Here is a 24,527-nt window from a genome sequence, read left to right as displayed (position 1 = left end):
ATGGCAAGCATTGTATGATTCAGATAATCTTGTATCTACTGTAGAGATATCTGCTCTGAATTCTGACTAAAAACTCTGTAATGTTGAATATATGTGCATGTAATATGTTTACTTAATATATGGGCTCTCTCTCTATAGATATGTTTATGAGGAAATATAATACTGATATGCACTACATGTAAAAGGTGCATCTCATAGACATGAATTTACTTAAAATATTTATTTTATCAAGTGCCTTAAATAAAAATAAACAATGTTATTTTTCACTTGGGTGGATCTCTTGATGGGAAGAAGAAACTGACTCTTTGCCACTGAGGCTCATAGTTTTGCAAGATCTTGAGCTAATGATAGCTTTCATCTATGTGAAAAAATGATAAGTAATTCAGGGTTAGTCTTATAAATTTAGGAGTCGACCCCATAACCTAGACTTTTAAGTCTACCTTTTAGTATTAGGAATAGGAGTACACATATTTATGAGCTGTGACTACAGATACATTACATGATGTTGTGCAGTATTATGAAATGCCTTTTTAAACCCAGGAACTCGTTGTTATTCACTGATAGGGAGAACGCCAGCAAATTTCACAGAATCAGTTTTTCCTGCTTTTGTATCTTCTGTATCTTTACAAGGATTTCTTTTCCCACGCAACAACAGCAAGTTGGTGTAAAATATACAAAAGAAACTTCCGATAAGTTTCAGGGCATTTGTAATACTCTTTGATCAAATAGTATTTATTCTTTTGTAGAATGAATGAATGAATAGGTGAATGCATGAATGAATGAATGATCACACATTTAGAAAATCACCTAAACATATACAGAGAGTGACAATAGGAAGTTTACAGTTTGTTTGTATGGAAAATTATACAATAATAAATAATGATACAAGAATAAACTGTTTCGTGTACTCAAAACTGTAAAACTACTTTTGCGCTACCCTGTGTTTATTGAGTGGCTTATGTGTACAAGGCATTGTGTTGGACACTCTGAGAGATACAAAAATATCTAGGTCAGTTGTTCCAGTTACTTACTATTCAAGAGAGGCAGGCATTATAAGACAAGGTGGAAAGATCAGTGCCCTGTTCAAGTAATGTACTTCCTCATTTAGAGCAGACGGAAGGAAGACTAATGGCTCTGATGCCAGCTGAGCAGAATTTTGGAGAATGGATGAAATTTAGACATGAACGGTCATGGCCTTCCTGGAAGAGAAAAATCAAATGGGGAAATAAAGCATGGAGGTAGACTGAAGTTGGGCACAGAGAGTTTGAGTAACTTGAAGTTACTCAGTGACTAGGTGCCTGTGACAAATGACCGTGAGAGAAGGTTGGAGCCAAGTGATGAGAGATCTTGGATGCTAGGCCCTGGAGTTACTCCTCAGGCAGCAGAGAGACGCATGGGAGATTGATAACAAGCTAAGTGGTATGCTTTGCCACTTTCTCTGCTTTCACTGTTTGTGTAGGTAGAATGAAGTAGAGAGAGGCTGGGATGGAGGAACATGGAAGACCAGATTGGCATCTATCTGCCTTTTGTCTGGTTATAAGCTTCATGTCCCTTCAGCCAAGCCACAAGAGGACTGGTGACTTCTGGGATTACTCTTTTTCTTTTTCTGTTTCCATTCACATTTCAACTCGCTCATTGTTCATTGGGTTACTTTGGGGGTTATTTTTCATAACACTCCAAATATTTTCATCTCATTTCATCCATCTCATTTCAGGCAGTGACTCTGTATAGCCATCTTTCTACAAAATCTACATGTGGGGCCATAAACTAGATGAAGCTAATTGGTGGGATTTTTTTCCTCACTCTCTCCCTCCCTCCCTTCTTGCCTTCTTTTCTTTCTCTTTTTTAAAATGCCTCACACTATCTGTCGCCTCTGTAGGCACTTAAGTTTGCCACTCTCATTCTACTTTCATGCTTTTGAATCTCCTAAGTACAGAATAAATTTTTCTCTTGGTATATTTTGGCTGATAAAATTGTGAGACATTCAGTGAGAATTCAGTTTTGAAGTGAGTCCAGAAGGTGTGTGAATAATATCCAAAGCCTGGGGACTTAAGTTGTCATCGTGGTGTTACCAGAGGACACTTCTCTGTGAGATTATCTGACACCAGAGCAAGTGTAGACTTGTCATTTAGAGCTCAAAAAAAGATCTTAGAATCTTCTAGATCAGCGGCTCCCAAAGGTTACTTAAACTGGGGTTCGAGTTTTCAATGGGGAACTTTAAGGTATGAGCAGTTGTCTAGGCATCCACACTGAAATACTAACTTTGTGGTAGGCCCTGGATCTGAGAACCTGGGAGTCCCTTTTCTAAGCAGTCCAGGTGATGTTAATTCAAAGCTAATTGTAATAATGATTCTTAACACTTCACCTACTGGCCCTCATGGGTTATAGCTTCAAAATGTGGACCCTACTTAAGTCAAGTGTCAAGGATTAGAAAGTTATCTTCATGCTATTACTAAATAAACATGCCAACATATTAATATTTTGTTGGCTCAAAAGCAGCACAAAGTTTCCAATGAGTGTTTTTCCATTTGGTAAAGTGGTAATCTAAATTTGGACTCAGTAAGTTCTTTTCATTTTGAATGAGGGAAAGTGTAGCACCCTAACATTTTTATTTTTCACATATTGGCCTTTGGGTAGAAAAATATCCTTATTATGTTCCAAATCCCTACCTATGTTTTACAAGTGAGGAAACTGAGGCACAGGAGGTGAAATGAGTTGCATCGGTCATCATGGCATTCTTCAAATTCTGACATGCTGAGAATCTTGTGCACAATTGTATTAGCCTTCATAGCCACTGGAAGTTGAAAGAGATTTGTAAATGATTATTGTTTGTGCTTTCCATTCTCAGCAGTCTCTTATGTAGCCAGAATGCTTTCTACATGTTTTGGTGATTTTTGGAAAAAGGATCTAATAACCTACCTCTGTTAGTAGCAACTTTCAGTCACTCCTTTGTACCTGATGTGATCCTTAGCAGATAAACTATTATCAGCTGAGATTTCATCTGAATCTTGAGAAAAATGTGTGAATTTAGGAGGTGGGTCACGGAGTCTGGATGATGTAAACATTCAGGAATAGTAAAAAATTTCAAGTTTAACATTTGTAAATGTATCTCTTCTGCTGTTAACTTGTGATTGGATAGAGACATTCTTCTGGAATTCCTTCTGGTTATAAAAAGAGGCCATCTTAATTGGTTTGTTTTTGTTTGTGGTTATAAACTATTTCAAACCTTCTGGTTTGAATTGCAGATTATGGATTATTTCATTTCAGTTCTTCACAACCCTCAAATTGAATTTAAAAAAGAAAGAGGAGCAAAAATTTTATTTTATGCCTTCATAACATTCAATTAATGTGTATATTCAGTTCTCGTGGGCTCCTCTGCATTTGCTGCAAATGTATACTGTGTTTCTGCATCCTTGGATTTAGAGATCCTAAATGTATTGAATGGATTTGATTTCCTAAAAAGCAGTATCCTGGCACTTTGATTGGTTGGCAATGAGGACCCCTTCTTTGCAGTCATACATCCAACTTCTAAACATTTTAGAGTATGGTCACCTACAGCTGAAGAGGCAGAACTGGATGAAGTTGCTGGTGAGCTAAGAAGCCTGCACTTAGTCTCTGGTGAAGTAGTTAAAGCTTGCAGAGTAGCTTTGGGTTATACTGGGATGCAGTGTGTTGAAGGTGGTTTGCTAAAGTGATTTCCATTTAGCTAACCATTTGATGGCATGCCAGAGGTAATATTTGGAAAGAACGTAGTAGAGCAGGGAAATCAGCCTTAAGTAAATCTTATCCTATAGGCAGAAGACGATGCAAATGGTGCCTTCAAAGAATGTCAGCTAGTAGCCGCATCTCTCCCCACAGGGGAGACAGGACCATTATTTCTCATCTGGAAGAAGTAGTCAGTCACTTGTCTTCTTGCTGGAAGGATTAGGCTTGGACACCAGATTCTGGCTTTGACATCATTCAAGACATCCTCTGAATCTATTAACCCTAGTTCTCTGGACAGACAAAGCCTCTTGCTTAATTCAAAATTTTTGAGGCCAACGATGATGTCATGTAGTTTTGAAAGGCTCCGGTTCCTGGAGTACTACCAGGAAAAAAAAGTCATCTTCCTTGAATTCAGTGTGTCGTCAAGGTGTCCTGAGAAAAAAGCTGTTTCTCATAGTAGCCCAGGCGACACTGCTTGCCGGAAAACTCTCCTTTTGACTCCCTATTTCCTACACATTCTTAAGCCGTGGAAACTCTAAAGTCCTAAAAGATTTCTGATTGCTGTTTCCTCACCAGGCCACAAAAATTCCAAGATTAGTTCATTGCTGCAACCTCAAAGGTAGCAAAATTAAGGCAGGATATTTTCACCAATAAAACTGTGGAAGGGACAGTTTGCTTCCCACCCACTGGACCTGTTTTCTTGACGAGGTTCGGCCTTGTAGAGAGTTAGTTTCAGGCCACCCTTACAACACCACCTGGGTCCTAAAAAGCAATTAGAAAACCACTGTATTCATTTTTAAGCAGTGAAACTTCATGAAAATAAAAGGTGTAGGGTGCTTTTCACAGAGTTTCTTGGGTGTTTACCACACTAGGGAAAGAAGTAACTATGAAGTGTCTTCAAAGTGCGATTAAGTCTCACACACACCTAGATGGGTTTATTCTACTTGGGTGTGGTCTGCTCCGTTTTTCATCTTGCCTTGTGGTTAATAGTATGGACTTGTGCTTTCTGCTCAATGATGAACCCTTGAAAGCTGTGACATCTCTTTCTTTCCATGGTACCTCCCCACTCTTGACCCCCGACCTCCATGCCCCTGTACCTGGCACAGGGCCCAAAACGGAGAACAGAAGAAGAAGGATTACTGTCACAAATCCCTATCTTCTAAGTGAGGACCTTGAAGGAGATGACAGGGAAAGCTCAATCCAAGAGAAATAACTGCCTGATGAATTTGGCCATTTTCTTTAGGAAACAAAGAGCCAGAACTTCTTTGTATCCTTAAAAACCCCAAATAAGGAGAAGGTCAACTTGAAATGTGAACACAGCTAGGAGGCCTGATGCTTAATGAGAGAATTGATCAAACGGACCCCTTGGCTAGATCAAACTTTCCAGCTGAACTGGGCTGGGGGCTGGACACCAGGTGGCAGATATTTGTTCTGCCCTAGATGGTGTTTAAAGCTGACACACATCCAGAGAGGACATTGGACAACAGAATAAATATCCTAAGCAAATGCACAATTAGGTACAATGAAGGCACACTAGAGCAGAAGGCAGATGTATACAGGTGGGAGTATCATGCCCAGTAGCTGGGCCAGGAGGACTTCTCACGTCCTTTCCTCTCTTCCAATGGGGCCATGAGACCCATTATATGCTTGGACAAGAGGAAGATTTAGACGTTTCTTGCTTTCGAGCCCATGGTCAGCATTTGAATTAAAAGCACCCCTGGGCAGAAGAAAATAGAGATATGTACCTAGGAGAACTGTGTCCGTAAAAGCAGTTAGCTGTTAGAAGGAGCACATTTTATGACTTTCCTGTGGAAAGAAAATATCTCAAAATGGCCTGATTCATCCAGGTTGGCCAGTGGAAGCTCGGTAAACAGAGAGACCACTTGCTTAACGGCCCAGCCCTTGTCTTCACTCCAGATGAGTCCTCACTAATAAAAACTGAATTTAAAGATGAGAACCTGCTAGCAGGGGCTAACACAGACCCCTAGCCTGCTGTACATGGCTTATTCACACCAAGTGGTGCTTGATGCTGGCTTCCTGCTGCCACAATTTCAGTCCTAGTGTGAGGAAGATTTATTTTTTTTCCTTTTGATAATTCATTGTTTATTCTTAAAGAAGCTTCATCACCTATGTGATAGGCAAATGTTTAACAGGGCATTCTTGAGTCTGGAGGATAGGATGTGGGAGGGGGACCATGGTCAGTTTCCACACAATGGTCTCTTCTTCATTACATTTTTCACAATTTACATTATTTTGTGTGTATTGTTTGTTTTGGGTATCCACCACAAGGATGCAGTCTTGTAGGGTGTTGGGTCTGATTGTCATTGTTGCATCTCAGCCACAAGCACAGTACCCAACAGATGGGAGATGTTCAATACTACTGACTGAATAGATGAGTGACTAGATGGACTCAGGTAAAATTGGAATTTATCTGTGACTCTCCGGTGACCATAATACTAAAACCTCTGTTCTAACTGGAGGCGTGAGTAGTCAGAGTAGAAAGAACCATAGGTTTACTTGGTTCTTTAAGAGAGTAAAATCTCAGAGAACTATTAGCCTAGCGCAACCCCCTTAGATTCTTCCTGACCTTGTAGCTACACTATTTGCCCACTAGTGAGAGACTCAAAGCTCAAAGTTGAGAACTTGTAGTAGAAGCTGTACTTCCCACAGCCACCTGCCTCATTTGAAGCAAAAGGCTCTGGAGTTCAGTTCTTATCACTGCTACACACACGGGTTATTCATGAGGTCATTCTGATATGGAAGCTGCTTTGATGTAGTGGAAAAAAGTCTGCTCTTGGGACCATAAGACATTGGTATGAACCTTGGCATTGCCATTCTGCTGTTGAGTGCCCTTGGGCATGTCGTACAACCTCTGAGGCTCACTTCTTTCTGTGAATGAGATTCCTATAATCTGTCTCACAGGCTATGGGAGGATTAAGTGATATTATGGATGTGAAAACTCTTTATAAAATATGAAATACAGTGCACACAAGATACAAGAATGTCAAGAGCGATGGTTTCTTCTGAAGTAGGGACATACATAGGCTGTTTTCTGGCCCTGCTGGGCTCCTCTGAGGGAGGTGAGTGTGGGCTTTGAGGAATCACATAAACATTTAGAAGGCAGGGATCCTGTTTCTTCTTCCTAGATACACAAGTCTCACATAGATCAGCCAGGAATTAATATTATTTAAAAGGTTGGAGGGAGATTGTAATTAAATATAAAATAATTACCAGAATAAGTATTCTGAGTGTTTTGAAAGGGGCTTGAAAATATTTATTATAATCAAAACCAGTCACAGATAAATGAAGATTTTATTTTTACTCACACCTACTAGTAGGTGTCTTGTCTAATGAGACCCAATGAAACAAATTGGTTCAGGAATGCTTCATGGGAAATGAACAGGGCAGAACTCACCTTGTCTTGAGGTCCTTCTTGGGCCTGTTGAGAAGGGTTTATGGAAATGAAGGGGTTCTTTTTACTTAAAATGGAAAAGGTACCATTTACCTTATAATATTTAACCCCCCTTCCCTTCCTCCTTACAATTTTAGAGGCCCTGGTTGTAAATTGAGATTCCCCCGGCCGCCCCCCCCGCCCACCCGACCCCGGATTACTGCCTCTAGTCCCTAAGTGAATACCGCTGGCCACTCTGTATTTTTCCAAAGAAGCCTCTGGCTCTGTATTAAATGCCACTGGCCCTGTTGCCACACCCTGCCCCCTGCACATTCCAATAACCATTTTCCTGTAACTCTGTTTAGAAACTTTCACAAGGACCTTAGAATTTGCCTGTCTTCCTAGTTTCAAGGAAGCACTAGGCTTTCTGAGATAAAGTAAATCATGGGGTTCCCCTAATTAATCATTTGCCAGATTTTGCATCTGTTATTTTGTAAAATTTTAATTTATGTACAAAAATAAAATAAGACTATACTATGCCATTCAGTATATTGCAATCTGTTTGTTTTTATTCACCTAACTCAATAATATGCATAACTTACATTTTAACTTTGGAATATGTTCATTTTCATAGGATTCGATCTATATCCCATTTTCCTGACCTAAGTGAATAAAAATAAACAGCTTGTGCAACATGCACAGTTGTAGATGTTGATTTTGTTTTGGTGGTTACAGGAGCTGTCATAAAAATGTAGCCTGAAATGACTGTAAATTTCATAACTAATTTGATCAGTTTAATGAGTTTGTGTTGTAATTTACTTAGTTTTTAAAGGAGGCAACATATCACATAGTTCAAAAATCAGAAGATACAAAAGCATGTTTGGTGCAAAGTGTCTCTCTTAACTTGGCCTCCCGTTTCCACACCCCGCAAGCAACCAATGTTAATTCCGTTCATTTAAATGGATGCACTAAGATATATTTTAGGAAAAATGTATTTTATTTTGATGCTTTACCATATGACATAAAAGAACAGAGTACGAGTTTGGGTCCTGGGGGGCAGATGACTACTCAAGTATCCAGGGATGTGCCTTAGATGAAAATGCATCAAGGGTGACAAAATAGAGAGCCAAAAGCAGAGTTCCATTTTTATTGTAAAGAAAAGTGCTGAAAGTGAGATCTCACTATAAAACCATAAGTCTCCCCTTATACTCATTTGGACTTCTCTGTTTCTGGGTTTCCAGAACAGACTGTTCTCCTCTGACTGTTGCATATGCATTGAATCCTGGCACTGCGAATCTCTTATGATGCAAGATTGAATTTCCCATTGCCATTTTTTCAGATAACAGCCCGTCGTCAATGGAAACACATTTATGATGAATTAGGCGGTAATCCTGGGAGCACCAGCGCCGCCACTTGCACCCGCAGACATTATGAAAGGTAAACAAATAAAATAAAATAACAGAAAATAACTTTTTGGGGATTTTCGAAAGTCCTTACTTAACTGAAAGTGTGTTCGTTGGAAGATGCTTCTGGTCAAGGATAATACCAGAGGAAGCCTGAAGGACCTTTCAGGAAACAGAAAGTACCCCTCTGGCATTTTACTTTGCATGCTGCCTTGTGATTTTGAAGGGACATGGCTTTCTCTCATTACTGGGGCTAAAATTAGATGTCCTTTTTAAGTTTGCTTTTATCCTGTGACCACCTGCCTCACAATACCATTTTTTTCCCACAAGCATAGATTACTCAATGTTCTCTGCAGGTTCATTTACGATGAGAACCTTCAGAATCTAGGAAGCATAGTAATGTTACTGTGAGTTGCCATGTAACTGTATTAACATTGAAATGTATTAATGTTGGGTGTATTAATATTGCAAAGCAAGCATTTCTTTAATAAGAAAATTGGCCCCAGATACAATCCTTTGTTTTTTCGTATCTTGCGATTTTTCTTCTATGGCTGTGCTTTGACCCAGGAATTCCTTTCTTGATAAGCTCTGTGTGGGTTAGTTTTCTAACAACTAAACCCTCTTCAGGAATATGATGATAATACAACCAGGAAGTGGTGCCAAATTAGATGACTATGAGGGTTATCTCCAAAGGAATATTTCCCTTAACATTAGGACTATGTTAGCCACCACACTGAACACCAGTTAACAAATTCATGCATTATCCTTGCTCTTTACTTCAAGCCCATACTTAATTTGTTTAGGCCACACCAACTTCCTTATCAATGGTATTTCCCTTCTGAAGTGTTGACTGATTCAGCTCCCTGGTTTCAAATTCAGAGCTTAAGAGATCCAAGTAGAGGGTGTGTGTATGTATGTCTATGTGTGTTTTAGTAACAGCCGTGGATGGAATGAAGCAAGATGCAATCAGATGGACAAACAGGCCAGTTAGCTTGCTAGTTGGAAAGTTAAAACACAACTGATAAATTTGATTATTGCTCTTCACATAGTCAACTAATGTTCCAACTTCAACCCCAATGCTTAACACCTACCATTGGATCATACAAATGAATCTTCAGATAGTCATTAATACATTAACTCTTAGTCATATTTCTTTAGAGTGCAATTATATTTTTATCTGTATTGCATTGAACACGGAGCCTCTTTTAGTATAGCTATTCAATGAAATTTACAGTGTTTTTGTAGTTTATAATTATAATAAACTGAGTTGGGTTTAGTACCCCATGAAAAATTCCCACAAAGCATTCCCAAGAGTTTGCCTTCCTTGCCAGTGTTAAAATCCAGAAAGATTTTTAAAAGTTAGTAGCAGGAATTCAAATTATTCTTCATAGCCTTGTTTCCAATATGGTACATCAATTTCTTAAGCATGAGTATAATATTTCAATACTTAATACAGAAGCTCATAATACGTAAAAGGTATAGCATGCAAGTACTAGCACAAAACAGCATTGTTATCTCAGGCGAGTGTTTTGTAAATAGCATCCAAGTTATCATAGTCAATTTGGTTTTCACTTATAATTTAAAGCTTTATGCAAAACATTTTTAATAGAAACACTGTACTTTCAAATAGCTTCTATTTTGATGGTGAACCTTCCGTACCTCCATATGCAAATGTTCCCAACACACGAATCATCAAACTTAAAGGATAACAATTAAAATTTGAAAAAGAAATGTATCTCAGCTGTTAGCTAACTCACCCAGTTAAAGACTGAAAAATTAATCAAACATGTTACAAAGCATCACAAGGTCAAAAAACAAATAGATAAAGTTTGGGATGGAAAAAAGATTGAATTCAAATAGGGGTGGGTGGGTGGGTGTGTGTGGGGGTGGGTGTGTGTGTGTGTGTGTGTGTGTGTGTGTGTGTAATGTGCTTAAATGGTTTTGTGGATAAAAATAACCTCAATCTTAAATGAAATGGCAAGTTACTTTGCTTCATGATTTACCTACCTGTTCCTGGAGTAGCAGAACCCCAAATGCCATTCAAATTGGAAAATTCTAGTAGAGATACCACAAACTTTAGCAACTCAGAAACCTTATTAAAGATGTTTAAAAATTTCTCTTCTCTCCTGATTCTTGGGAGTAGAATGGATATTTCATAAAGGTTTAGTTTCCCACTGGATTACATTTTTTGAAAAGCACTGTCTTTGAATTTGAATTATGCATTTGTTTGGTCGATGCCTATCAGTAAGGGAAACAGAAAGCAGAGTAGGTATTCAACAAAGAGAATTTACTATAGGAATTTCTTAAACAAGTGTTGGTATGAAGCACTACATTAATACGAAGGTAATAACCACTTTCCTCAGGGCTGGGAGAATTGAGATAAGAGGTGTAGCTCCCCAGTTATTCAGGGAGTGGGCCCCACAGAGCTTGGGTTCAGATCCCTTCTGGGAAAGGCGCCCAACCCTGTGCTGGTGCTTCAGAGGAGCCCTGTGGAGCTGGGCTCAGACCTAGGAGGCTGTGCTTCCCGGCTGATGAGGAGGAAATGCGCTGGAACTGCCCAGGGACTGTTGAAAGAAGCTAGAGGCTGGAACCAACTGCTGCTGCTAAGTTACTGTTTGGTGGGCACTGAAATGAAGAGCAAGCAAAATACAAAGAAAGAGGTCCCCTCTCTCCTCCCCTGACCTGGTAGGACCCATTTGCAGGAGAAAGCTGACAAATGAGACGTAATTTACAGGGCCCCAGCTCCAGCATCACCAGACAGAGCACAGAGGCTAGGACTGGAGTTGAGAGACAATAGTCCAACTGCAAAGTGGGACCCCCAGCATGGAAATCTTGGTGCAGAGCCTGAAGCCCAGGTTAGAGCACAGCTGACCCCAGGTGGTTAGCAAGGTCCTTAACCGTTCCTTGGCATTTCCTTATGGCATCTAGGCCCCTCACATTGTTATGATCAGATACAATTACTAATTGAATAATTAGTAATTAATAAGGGTTAAGTGCCAAAATTTGCAGATTGATTTTTTTAAAAATATAATCAGACTCTACTTACAATGGTGCCTATTCATAATAATGCCTCCCTCATTTGAACACGTGATTTCAGAGAAGTCACCCATACTCCTGTGTATTGTGGTGGGAGAAAAGCTTAGGAACTACTGCCCTCAATGTCTTGCTTCCCTCAAATGATTTTAGCAGGGAAAGGCAGAGGACACTCTGATCTGTCCAGGCACCTGAAAGAGTTCTGCCTCAGGCAAACAAGAGCTGAAGCTCTTGGCTAAAACTGTACTTAGTGATTATGGCCAATTTCATTTGTGGCTAACACGAAACAGATGACTAGATTGGTGAAGGACCACCGTTTTGAAGAAGGTTCAAAGAGTTGGAAATAGTCAGGATGTTGTGGGAAAACATCTAGCTGGAGATGTTCTTGGAAATTTGTAAATCCTTTCAAATCAGATCAGAGCCCTAGGGGTTTTTCCTCTATCGCTGGTTCATCTGGTCCCTCATTCTTTACACTCTGGTATAGAAACTTGGTCCTTTTCCTGTTTCCCTACCCCCAGCTTCGCTGTCCTAGAAGATGAAGAGGAAATGAGTGATCTACTATGCATTATCCACTGATTTATTTTTCATGCAGTGTGGTTCACGTTTCCCGTAAATGTTTTCATTTTCCAACAAGAAAAAAATAGCCGGTTCCTCAGTAAATGTTACTTGTATATTAGTTGTGCACTTTTGGTTTATTAATGAGTGTAATAATGAAAGCGCGGGTTGTTGAAAAGAATCAATGGGTGTTTTTATTTAAGGCATAGCAGAAATGGTACAATGCCTGTGAATGCATCATTGTCGTGGAAGGCCTGACTCGTCCAAACTTGCCTCTGATTGGTTTAAGTCAAATAGGTCCAAGCACTTCATAAAAATGTCTTTGTCAGCCTGGTTTTGCTTCTAAACCTATTCATCTCTGTCAGTTTTTAATATTAGTACCAGGCTCCTGGCCATAGTCCATTAGTACTGTACTTAATTGCTCATGTTACAGATGATCACCAATATAAAAAGCATTAATGTTTTCCCATTGTGAGACTGTTGCCATGTAGATGTCTCAGACTCAGAAGAGCTATGAAGTGTGGTTGTTCTGGACATTTCTTGCTCAGAATTTATAAGTAAAGTCACTGTAAGAGTATAACACTAAGAAAAACGCCCACCTCCTCCTGGGCAGGACCCTTCTAAGGGGAATATTTGCTTTCTTGTTCAACTATTTATGTGTCTCAAATTGCTTTCTTCTACCAGTAGAAGGACAAAAAGGAAAATGGTTACTTTTATGGAATTCTCTTGGTTTGATTTTCTAGAATAGTAATTCGCATTAGAAGCTTTGTTTTCACATGCAGATTTGTTTTCTTTTTAAATGTTTTTAAGCACATTCAGGGGGAAAACTTTACACAGAATACCAGATTACTGGTTTTGATTTTCCTGAATAAATTACATGGTCTGTTTCTAGGGAGCACATGCAGTTGTTATTAGGGATTGAAAAAGGAGCATTAAGGCAAAAGCACTTAGGCCGCGTTTTTCTGAGTATTTAGACAGTCAAAATCATAAACAAAGTATTTGTTTGTGGGGGAAATGAGTAATTACACTTCATCTTCTTGCACACTTCATGCCCAATTGCAAATTCTAACCTTTTGCTTTTCCTGTAAGCATTCCTCGGGTAAGATTGCCATGCCATGTGGCTTAGGTGGCTTCCTTTGCAGCAACTTGGGGTGAGCTGCACCCAAGCCAGATGTATTTGGGCAGAACCCGAGCAACAGTCAGCAGGAGCTTCGGCCTTTTTTCTCAGAAGGTGGAAGGCAGGGTGTGGGAGGTTCATGTCATGAGTGAGATAAGTATATACTTTAAGATAAGTGCCAAAAATATATCAGGTTCCAACGAACTCAGCTAATTATATTGTAAGAAAGGCCAAGGGAAAGTAAGGTGCGTTACAGTTCTGTTCGTGTCTGTTCATGTCCAGGACATTGGTGGATTCTTGCTCATTTTGACACCCTTGATGTTAATCAATACACACTTCAGAAAATCACAGGCAGGATCGCAGCATTTTTGATTTGAGAGGTCCCTTAGCAGTCTAGCCCAGTGCTAACTCAGTGAGGTTTTCTGACATGTTTGTGACCTATTTGCTGCTAGGCCAAGGTGAGCCCAGCACAACAACTGCAAGTAAGCATTGATACCCTTACATAGCAATCTGCCATATTAACTTTACACTCGTTGAATCTAATAACAATTGAGGCTTATATTTTTAAAAACATTGCCTTTTTTCTAATAATTCATTATTATGGTGTTTTACAAAAGTATCAGTAGACAGAAGGTGGGACACTAGGAAATGAGACCTTCACCCTAGGTGATGGGAGAAGCGCTGCTTCACCCCCGTGGCCACAAACTCAGGTGTTTACCAGGGCAGGTAGTCCAGGTAGTGCAGGTGGCCAGGCGGGAAAGTGGGAAGCTGGCACACACAGCCCAGGTCAGGGAGGCCTGGTAGGATCACCCAACACCATTCTGGCCTTAGGCAGATACAGTCTCTGTGCTTCGAGACCTTCCTTGCTTTCTAGATAATTTTTATGTGAAATCATCCGACTTACAAATATTGGCTCCAATATTTCTGAAAAGATTTTACGTAAGCTAAACCGAACATGCTCATGAGCAAAATGTAGCCTACAGGCGGCCAAGCTCTGTGAAAACTGAACTGTCACTGGCACTAAGCTAACCCAGTCTCTGCGTCAATGCCCTGAAGTGGGAGGGCAAGGAAGCAAGTGCCAGTTTTCATCTAAACACTTCCATGCACGGAGCTAGACACCCTCTGTGGCTTTCCATGGACCCCGCCTTCGCTTCCAGGGCTGCCTCATTCTGCATGCTCCTCGTTCTAGGCGATGTGCTGCCATACACTTGGCAAAGCTCCTCCCTCACGTCACGTCTTCCTGTTCCATTCAACCAAGCCTCAGAGCACGATTTAGGGACTTGAACTAGTTTGGCTTGCTCTCATGTAGATACCTCCAATTTGTGTCACTCGGAATACCTGAAGCCAATCCAGATGTGGTAAATAGTATTTCTTGGGATGTGTCAGTCTATCAGTGTAGCCTAAGATTACATTTGAAATTGGTTAAGTGGCCAGTTTTTCTTGGGCAGGATAGGTTTTCCATTTGCTTGACTGCTTTTTTTGCATTGCTGCTGCCCTCGAGAGGCAGGGGTGTCTTTTGAACATCTACAGTGTGCAAAACACCCTCAGGAATAAGGAAAATGTATGAACCAAAGAGTTCAGAATAAGGCCGGCAAACAATGAGGAAGCCCCCATGCCACCACATTCATGCAGAGATTGCTAAGGGAACACAGTGCTGTTTTTCGTGAGCCCAAGTGCAGCCTCGGGATTCTTCCCAATATGACACCGCCAGCACAACTGCCTATGCATTAGAACTTCGGGGCGTTGTGATCCTTGGCTTACCTAAGTTACCATGTGATTCGACTCATAGTCCATACTTGCATGAAAGGGAGTTAAACATTTAGGGCCATAAAAACCTTAGGTAAGGAAGTAATAAATACAAATAATAAGTTCAGCATGGATTAAAGAGAATTTCCAACTGGAATGAGCAGTCTGACTAGAATGTGAACTGGATCTTAAAGAAATCAGGTTAGAACTTGAGATAGATATCTTAAGTTACCTAAAATAATTCAGTTGTTGAATTCAAAAACAATAAAGAAACTCTTTTTGAAGGCAAGACCATGTGGTATTGCTTTCCTGAGACTCCTCAGTGCACCCAGTACAGTATCATAAACACATCAGGGACTCAGGAATGAGGGGTCAAATTAATTAAATTAAATCTAAACAAAAAAGGACAGTTTCCTCTACGAAGTATGTGAAGAGGTAGGGAGTGAGGTGGTGGGAAAGGCTGTTTAGGTGAGCTGAATTTGCAAATTGGATACACCAAAGACAGGTATTAAAGTTTTATCTTCTCACTTATAACTCTCTTGCCTTGAGCTCCAGTGGGTAGGTCATGCCCCATCCTCACCCATGGTGGAATTGATCAATCTTGGACTTGCATCTCGCCTGTTCTGCTGTCTCGCCATGACAGTAACGGGGGCTCTGGTCAGTACCAGGCACTCTGTTGGTACCACCTCTGCAACACTGCCACCCAGGCACTCTCATCTCCCCCTTCCCCAGCCCCCCAGAAGACCTCCTGGCCCTTATCAACACCAGCAGCCCAGGAAGTCAAAAGACAGGAAGCTGAGATTTAGGCAGGCTGAGGCTGCGCTGCCGCTCTCCCGCTCTCCCGTCTGCACTTCCCCTAGCTTGTTCCTAACAAGGGACCTGAGTTGATTGGATGTAAGCACCCTACTCCTGGAGTAACTTCTTATCATCTGTCAAGAATTTCTCACTAAAGGACAGTCAGGTAATTTCATAAGCAAGAGCCTCCCTCCGTATTGTTCAGCATGCCTAAAATGCTCTGATTACTTTCCAATGCCTGGATATTTCCAGAAAACTTTAAAAAGGAAAACAAAACCCCAGCCAAGCCCTGGAGTAGAAAAACTGGTTTCTGTTTAAAAAAAAATAAACAACAGCCTTTGAAAAAATCTCTATTTAAAAATTCTTAAATTTGTCTCTAAATGCAAGTTGTAATTAATAGAAGTTGGAGTTTACACTGTTGAGTGTAAAAACACCCTCAGGCACAAACTAATCAAGTGTGTATGTCATGCTGTAAACTACAGCAAGTTCTTTGTTTTTACCTCCCCCCACCCCCCCAAAAGCTTGCCAAACAGCAGTTTTTCTTTGTCAAGCTCCTCTATTGTCTTATTTTTGTTTTCGCCCTGTCTCCCCCACCCCCCTTCCCTTTGAACCTAGTGATCGTATTTAAGAAACTTTACAGGTCCCATGTTTTATTGATAGTTTTCATCAAGCATGAATTTAAATTTGAGAATAGATTAGGTGTCTTAGCCCCATTTCTTTTTGATAAATAACAAGAGGTTTCTACTTATGATTTTCTGTCCTCGGGGCTTTATCATTAAGATTAAATAACTGTACTCTCAAGCATGCCACTGCACAAACATCTTTTCAATTATGTGAGTAACAGATGCCTTCACAAAGGAACTATTGAAAATTCAGAAAGCATGTTTCCAAAAAAGAAAGGGGGGAAAAAAAGTATCAGATGACAGAAGAATGTAATTGTTTACCATTAAAGTATATCCTTAACTCTTCCACTGAAAACCTCTTGGAACATTTTACTTTTGTACAAGTTATTACAAAGTTTGATTAAAAGAATAAATGTTGGCAGGAATTGTTGAACATTTCAGAAGCTCTGGAATCCATGGTATCTCACATGCATGGGGCTTAAATGCCATAGCTGTTTGCCTGTTTTTACATAGCAACACCGCCTGCCTTCATATGTGGGGTACACATCATGCTGCAAACACTAGTTATATTTGTCTGTTATTCTTGACATAATGTTCATCTGCTCTTGAAATGGATCCATGCAGCTTGATTCTGAGTTAGTCATTGTTTTCTCATTGGGAAGAATAATTGCTGCCATCCTGGCTGGCTGGCATCGTGGAAGGAAGGCTGGGTCTGTTTATGGCCCGTGCCCACTGTCGTGAGCCTGTATTTTAATCCCTGGGGCATCAAGTCAGCCTTTTTTATATCCATTTGAACTTTTTTCAGTGTGGTCTTCATTCGAAAGACATGGGACTACCATTCATCCAGACACTCTTAGAAGTGGCAAGGAGACAACACAGAAGCAGAGTCCCTTAGGGGCTTCCAGTCTGGCTGGGGAAGACTATGGGGAACTCAGGCCTGGTACGATTAAGTGCTACAAGCTGGAATTCATGGAGGATATGGTTCTTGAGTTTCTCTTACCTTCCAACATCAAGTTGGGCCTGCCCCAACTGGAGTTACAACCTTGTGGAGAGTTGTGACACATTGCAGAAGCGTTCGTGTGCTTAGTGCCCAAGTCATAGGGCTGATGTGGTTGCAGGGGGTTGACCCTTTGGTTCCACATAGGTCTGTTGCCAGATCTGTTGCCACTGAGAAAAGGAGTGCTCACTCTGATTTCCTGGAGAGCTCCTTAGGACCTTGGAATTCATTAACCCCGGGGTCATCATTTCAGTATCTCCCCTATGTTGGTGCCTCTCAGACAATGTGCAGAGATGCACAGCTGCCTTGCGGAGATGATGGCAGCTCAGAATAGCCGAGGCACGCAGACCTGTGTTTGAACTCAAATTTTGGCACTTAATAGCTGCATTCCTTTGACTAGTCATCTACTCATTTCACTTCTGCTTAGTTAGGGTCACAGTCACTCCAAGACCATGGAGGGAGGTATCAGAGTTATTAATAGGCCTAAGAAACAACTCTGCCACCACTTCCAGGGGCAAATGGAATTAGTACCTTTAAAAGGTTGTCTTTCTTTTTTTCTTTCTCTTTCTTCCTTTCGTTCTTTTCTTTCTTTCTTTCTTTCTTGGGGGGGGGGTAGTATTTTTTTCAATAATCTTTTTTTCATTTTATTGTTTCATTTTATATTTTTAGCGCCCATCATCCCTGCTATACCTTCTTCCGCCTCCCCCACCTCCTTCCCCCCACAATCATTACACTGTTGTCCATGTCCATGAGTTCTTTCTCTTTTTTCTTTTTTGCTCAATCCCTCCACCCCATCTTCTGCTGCTTCTTGAGTAGATAATGAAGCCCCTGGTGAGCAGGTGGGAAGAGCTTTGCTGAAGACAAGTAGCAATATTCTGTAGTTGACAACAGTGGGCCATATACCAGGAAGGTATGTTAGCATAGAATACAAAGGAGTGATGCTCTTTCTACCTGCTTCCCTTTTAAAAAGCTGGGTACAGTTTGCCTTTTGTACCTCATAGTCAAGCAGTACACAGAATCCATGTTGTATCCTCCCAGCACTTTCTTGGATCTGATGGGTCCTGCCATAGGTTCGTTCCCTGGGCCCACACGTCAGCATGGTGCCTCCCTCCCTGGTTCGGTGCTCAAAGCTTTCAGTTCATTCTTGTTGGAAGGTGACACTGGAGGCCTCTTTCTCATCTATTTTCGTCACTGGTATTTTGCCCCTCACACTCTGCACACTGTTGTTCCTGCTGTAGTGAAACTCACACCATTAAATGGAGATCTTTATCAAGAGCCCAAATCTTTCTCAGGTAGAGCTTGGCTTTAAAAACAAACAAACAAAAAAACAGGATCAAAGCAGCACAGTTGCTGTTGAACTCAATGACTATTGAGTATCGTGGCCTCTGAGGGAACATTCCCACCTCTCTGCACATTGACTGGGCACATCTGTCTTGACTTTTGTCTTGGTGTCTGTTGCCAAATTCTCTCTGCCATTTTAGAATCCTGATTTAGGGCCCTGATAGGTGAACGGTATGTGTGATAAGAAACTTTCTCTCCTTTTTGGAACCTTAATAAATGTGTGTACTTTGTCTTCAAAAAAGAAAAATATACCTTTTATTGGCTTCATATTTGGTGAAAGATTGCTTCCAACACTTCACAGTGAAGTTATATTTTCAATTTCTGGCTGAGAAGGGAAATGTCTGGCCAAGCCTTAGAGTTTATCAACCTCGGAATCAACTTGGAGGTGTAATGACTCCATTTGGGATCAGATCAGGTCCGAAGCCCCAGAGGAAGCCATATGTCATTTCTTTCCCACTACCACTACAAAAATACCTAATAATATCAGAGTAGTAGCATTTTTGCCTTAACATGAACACCAACTTTATTTCCCTCTGCCCCTAAAATATTCTGCCCCCAGTCACCAGCAGATCTTTGGGCCTGGAGAATTTTAGTGCTTTGAAAAAGTACCTATGAAGTAACTAGGGTGAGGTTCAAATGCAACCCTATAGATTTTCCCCTTCTTTCTCTCGCTCTCCAGATTGAATCAGTTCCAGACATTATTATAATATCATTTTTCGGAGCTCTTATAAATAGATGGATTCTCATTTCTCCTCTTAAGTACTGTTTGCTAAATGTTTTGGCCCAAAAGTTCAGTCATTCCATGCGAGCATTAATCAATACAGGAGACATTAGTGGTTGCTCGCTCAGATGAGATTTGACATTATTTTTCCTCCGCCTGTGGGGAGGGGAGGGGCATTTGCCTAATAAAGATGAAGGGTCTTTTCTTCTTTTGTATGAAATGCAAATGATGAGGACACGTAGGGTATACATTTCTCAACTGCAAGGCTGCTGCTTTTTGTTGAGAAAGAGAGGCAAGGCCTCGGAGGGTTTTAGAATTTGTAAATATAAAATTATCTGCCTTGGTGTTTAAAAAAATAATAAAAGGGAGAAAGAGTTGGCAGGTTGCCAGATTACTTACATTACAGTAATAGATTTGCTGACCCCTGACTTCTGCTGTAGAGAAATGTATTGAATTTTTCATAATATCAGATGAGGCAGATCTAAAAACCTAGTACACTGAGCGCCATTATTTAACTTGAGATTTAACAAAGCCAAAATCTTTTCAAACAGCAGGGTTTTTTTGTCTGATGGTAATTTAGTGGCTCAGACGCTAATAAATCAAGGTTACAATGCCATTGATTTGTTAATTTTAATTTGGGTTGATTTTAAGTTGTCTTTAAAAAAAAAAGAGACGGAGAAAAAAAATCTTGCTTTTCACAGTGACTGAATTTAATAAGAATCTCTGTGATAGCAAAAGGCTCCCCTACTGTTTCTGCTTTGGGGTGGAAAATGTTATTCTTGTATTATTCCTAAGGAAAAAAAATCTCATGCTGCTACAAATCTTATGCCTATGGAAAGATGTTATTTTTTAATACATGATGGCTTACCTATTTCAGATCCATTAATGGCATCATAAATAAGCATTTTGCTAATCTGAAATGTGAAATCTGGATAATAATAAAGACCCATTTATCTGCCCAGCTTTCAATCCCCAGACTAGATGTAGATCGGGCTACACAAGGAAGAGGGGGGCATCTCTCTAATGAATATATTGCTGCATTTCCCCATTACTTCCACTCACCTAAAACCCAACCTGCATTCTTATAGTTGCAGTCCATTGAAAAGATTTCTTCTGTGCAATGAGTTCTTGGGGGCTGGGGTGCATTTTTGCTTTTATCTGTGCAGTTTAGAAACTGATTAAATCTTCGTCATACTCCAAATATTTGAGGAATAATCCTCTGCAAGGCACAGACATGTTGCATTATACTAAATTCTTTATATAGTACCAATCTACTCAGCTTCCTGCATTGGGCAATGCTGACCTTGTATTGGCTAACCTGTTTCTAGTGCTCACGTGTACGTTAAACATTTAAATGTTCAGAAACCTATTATAGTGCTCATCCCTCACGCTGTAAAAAACTAATAATCAAATGATAAGATCATATCCTGTGGGGTAATTGTATTGTACCATGACAGGATAATTGAAAAACATTCAGTGAAAATCACAGCACACAGAACTCACTATATGAGCAGCAATTGTTTGGGTGCCGTGCAAGACCATGTCCTGTTCTTCAGGGGCTAAGTTGGTCATATTTCTACTTGTTTCTTTTTAGCTGCTGCCTTTCTTGTTTTATTTTGGGAGCTTTTTTTCCCCCTGAGCCACTATAATTATCTTTCAGTGATTTAGAACGGAAAAAAAAAAAGCCCCACTGAGTTGACCTTTACACACACACACATTCTCTCTCACACACACATACACACACTCCCTTTGGAAGCCTTGAACAAGCAGGGCTTGTGTTTGGATTCAGTTTTACCTTAGTCATGCCTCTTTCCAGATACAAGAAACATTTAATTCCAGATTTCCTGCTTCTGGCTTTAGGCCTTTGACCAGCAAAGTGAAATGTATTTTTTTTTTTTTTTTTTTTTTTTTTTTTACTGCTGTCGGCCAGCCAGCTGCTGAGTTGAGTGAAGGGGGCAGGGGGGGCGTGGAGGGGGGGAAGAAAAGAAAAAAGAAATGAAATGGAAATGTTGCCCTGACTCTTGAACTTGCAAAATTGTATAAGGAAACTAAAGCCTCCTGAGCAGCCATCTAGAGAACTGGGTTGGCCCAGGACTGTCAGAACCTGAGGTGGGGGGGTCCTTCGGGGCCCACCTTGGGTTCCACTCAATTCTCTGCTTCCTCTCACTGTGCCCCCACACTGAGGGGTGATGCTGCCATCCTTCTTACCGAAGAGGGTCTCTCATGGTGCCACCATCTCAATTGGAATGGATTCTCAATTGGAGAATGGAGTTGGGGGAAGGGTGGTAACCACTGGAATACCCAGACTTCCATGCTCCTTGGATTCCCATGGCAACCAAACAAAAGTAAAACAAACCTATCTGCCCCAGCAATAAAAATATGTATTCATTGAAGTCAATTTAAAATATTTTTTCCAATTTAAAATATGCAATGCATTTGGCTCCCGGATAAAAAAACCCCCACCTGCTGATGTTGAAGGGAATAAAGTCCCTGGCAGAACCACACAGATAGAAGGAATTGGGGAGAATGTTGGGACTTTACAGATGAGACAAATAAATTCAAGTATGAACAAGATTACTTTTTTTCTCTCTTCTTCTGCTTAGTTATGCTTTTTATTATATAAACATTAACTGTAATATTACAGTGGGAAACAGGTATTTGGCAGCCATATATTATTTTAGTAAGTCTACATGGAGAGAACAGTTTCCAGTTTTAGCAGCTGTAACATGTTTAAACTCAGTTTGTAATGGGATCTGAAGATAACTATTCCCCATGGGCTGTGTTGATCTTCATGGCTGGCCCACTGCCAGATGGAGGGCTCGAAACTATTACTCACGCCTCCTTGCATATACCTTGTCCGAGCATGCTCAGTAAGTGAATTTTGTTCCTAATATGCTATAAATTGGGATTTGATTTTCCCATCATCTACTTGGTATTTTATTGAAGAGTGAAATATTATGATCACAAATGTCCCCTTGTCTGTACTCGCAAACCTGAACAGTTGTGTACGTTTAAGTAGTTAAGAACCAAATTGCGTAGTTAGAAACCAATTTCAGGATAGCTAACAAATATCCAAACCAAAGAAGTTTCTGCCTGGGAGTCTTAGTTTAAAAATAATTAGGGTTCCCGATATTTGAACAGATGTATGTTGTTTATAAGCCAAGTACATTTTCTTCATTGAGTCAACTTGCCTTATTTAAAACAAATTATGTTTGCTGTATTAAAGTTCATATTTTTAAGGCTGAGTCTCGCATTAATCCCACAGTGAGTCATTAATCATACCCAATGCATTATAAAAACTTTAATCACCGAAGTTGAAACTGAGATTGTAATGCAATCCATCCCTTTTAATTACATCAGCTATTTTTCCCTTTCAGATCAAGAGCTACATTGCAAAGGGGAAACAGATTAAAACTAGAGCTGTTTGATGTCTCTCTTTTTGGAGCAATTTTATGTACTTTGTATAAAAAGTTATGTAATTAAAATACTTGAATTTTTCAGCCCCCTGATTTTTGGGGCCAGAGTTGTCTGTCTATGTTCCTTCTCACTGGGGCCCTCTGTCGCTGAGCACCCCAAAACAGAGCTCCCTGTGCTTCAGTCACCTGCCCTCTCCGAGCTGCTGGATAAGGCAGCTGTCTCTCAGCCATGCCGGGCTTGCCTCCCATCAATATCTTTGTCTTACGTGTCTGGTCTGTGTTTTGACATGATGAGAATATAACCTTTGGAGATGGGCAGAAGGAGGTTCAAATTCTACCTCTTTCAAATGGTATGACTCTTAGGCAAATTCTTTAACCTTTTGGAGCTTCAGGTGTCTCATCAGTTAATAATAGTTATTATTGGTATGATTATCATAAGTAACATGGTAATTTATTCCACAGGGATGTTATGGAGATTATGCATACCTGGGACATTACCTGGCAAATATTAGTATGTACTAGAATAAAAGCCTCATGAGGTCAGGGGCATTGAATCTTTTGCTGCTGTATCTCAGTGCCTAGAACAATGCCTAGCCCATAGTAGGTGCTCAATAAGGAGTTGTTGGCAGAATGATGAATAAACAGCAGCTATCACTATTGTTGCTATTATTGTTGTATGTTGTTGCTGGCACAAAGCCGGGTTCCATGGGCAGTGATGATGATGTAACCTTGGATACTTCCATTGTTATCCTTGGTGTGTATACTCACAAAACCAGAAATCGGTCTTGCAAAGAAGTATGTGTCACCAGGTATTTGTTTTGAGTAGAGAAGTAACTGTCGAGTAGGTCTCTAGAAAAGCATTGGTGTCACTGGAAATGAAGTCATGCAATAAATTGCTTGCATTGTAAAAAGAAAATAAACCCATAACATCAGTGCTAGTGGAACTACCTCCCCTGGTTAATCGTCTCTTCTGATATCCTTTTAGATTAATCCTGCCTTATGAAAGGTTTATTAAAGGAGAGGAAGATAAGCCCCTGCCTCCAATCAAACCTCGGAAACAGGAGAACAGTTCACAGGAAAACGAGAATAAAACAAAAGTATCAGGAACCAAACGCATCAAAAATGAAATCCCTAAGAGCAAGAAAGAAAAAGAGAATGCCCCGAAGCCCCAGGATGCGTCCGAGGTGAGTTGCTTTCTTCTACAAAAATACTTCTGTGAGACGTGTCCTGCCTCTGCATCTCCCGAGCCCTGCATCCATAGCTGTGGTGCGGCAGAGTTGCAGCGCTAGACTGAGCGATCAGATCATCAGAGCTGAAAGGCGACATGTGGTATTGAATGGGACAGGCCAAGAATGTGATCCAGAAGGATGCGAGCATCCCATAACAAACTGATGGCGACCACTGACTTTGAGATAGAAGGAGCCAGACCTTCATCTCTGTGAAGCCAAGGGACTGCAGTTTGAAAGATGTGGCTTCTCTTGCTATTTCACAGCGAGTCCATCTGAGGAGGTGGTGTGATTTTAAAACACGTTCTAGCAGGGAGGGGCATTGAAGTTGATGTGCTGTGTCTCTACAGGACTGTCCTGAAAACTTTAGAGACTCCTTTGCCTCCTGTAATTGACCTCTGGACAGCAGCCTTGGGTTGAGACCAATTTAGAAACATCTTAAGTACATATTATTTATG

General features: G+C 40.5%; 1 protein-coding gene across 1 annotated transcript in view; it reads left to right on the top strand.

Moving 5' to 3' along the window:
* ARID5B (AT-rich interaction domain 5B) overlaps positions 1–24,527 on the top strand; it is a 178,405-nt gene that overhangs the window by 145,016 nt on the left and 8,862 nt on the right. The window contains exons 8-9 of the mRNA XM_054572736.1: positions 8,436–8,533; positions 23,829–24,027. Coding sequence (XP_054428711.1) covers positions 8,436–8,533; positions 23,829–24,027 — 297 coding nt within the window. The remainder of the gene's footprint in view (positions 1–8,435; positions 8,534–23,828; positions 24,028–24,527) is intronic.

The sequence above is a fragment of the Pteronotus mesoamericanus genome, unplaced genomic scaffold (assembly GCF_021234165.1).
Source record: "Pteronotus mesoamericanus isolate MK-2021 breed Mesoamerican mustached bat unplaced genomic scaffold, CSHL_Meso_final contig_24, whole genome shotgun sequence".
NCBI classification, from domain to species: Eukaryota; Metazoa; Chordata; class Mammalia; order Chiroptera; family Mormoopidae; genus Pteronotus; species Pteronotus mesoamericanus.
The sequence above is the reverse complement of the archived record's forward strand: the minus strand, read 5'-3'. Positions and strand labels throughout refer to the sequence as shown.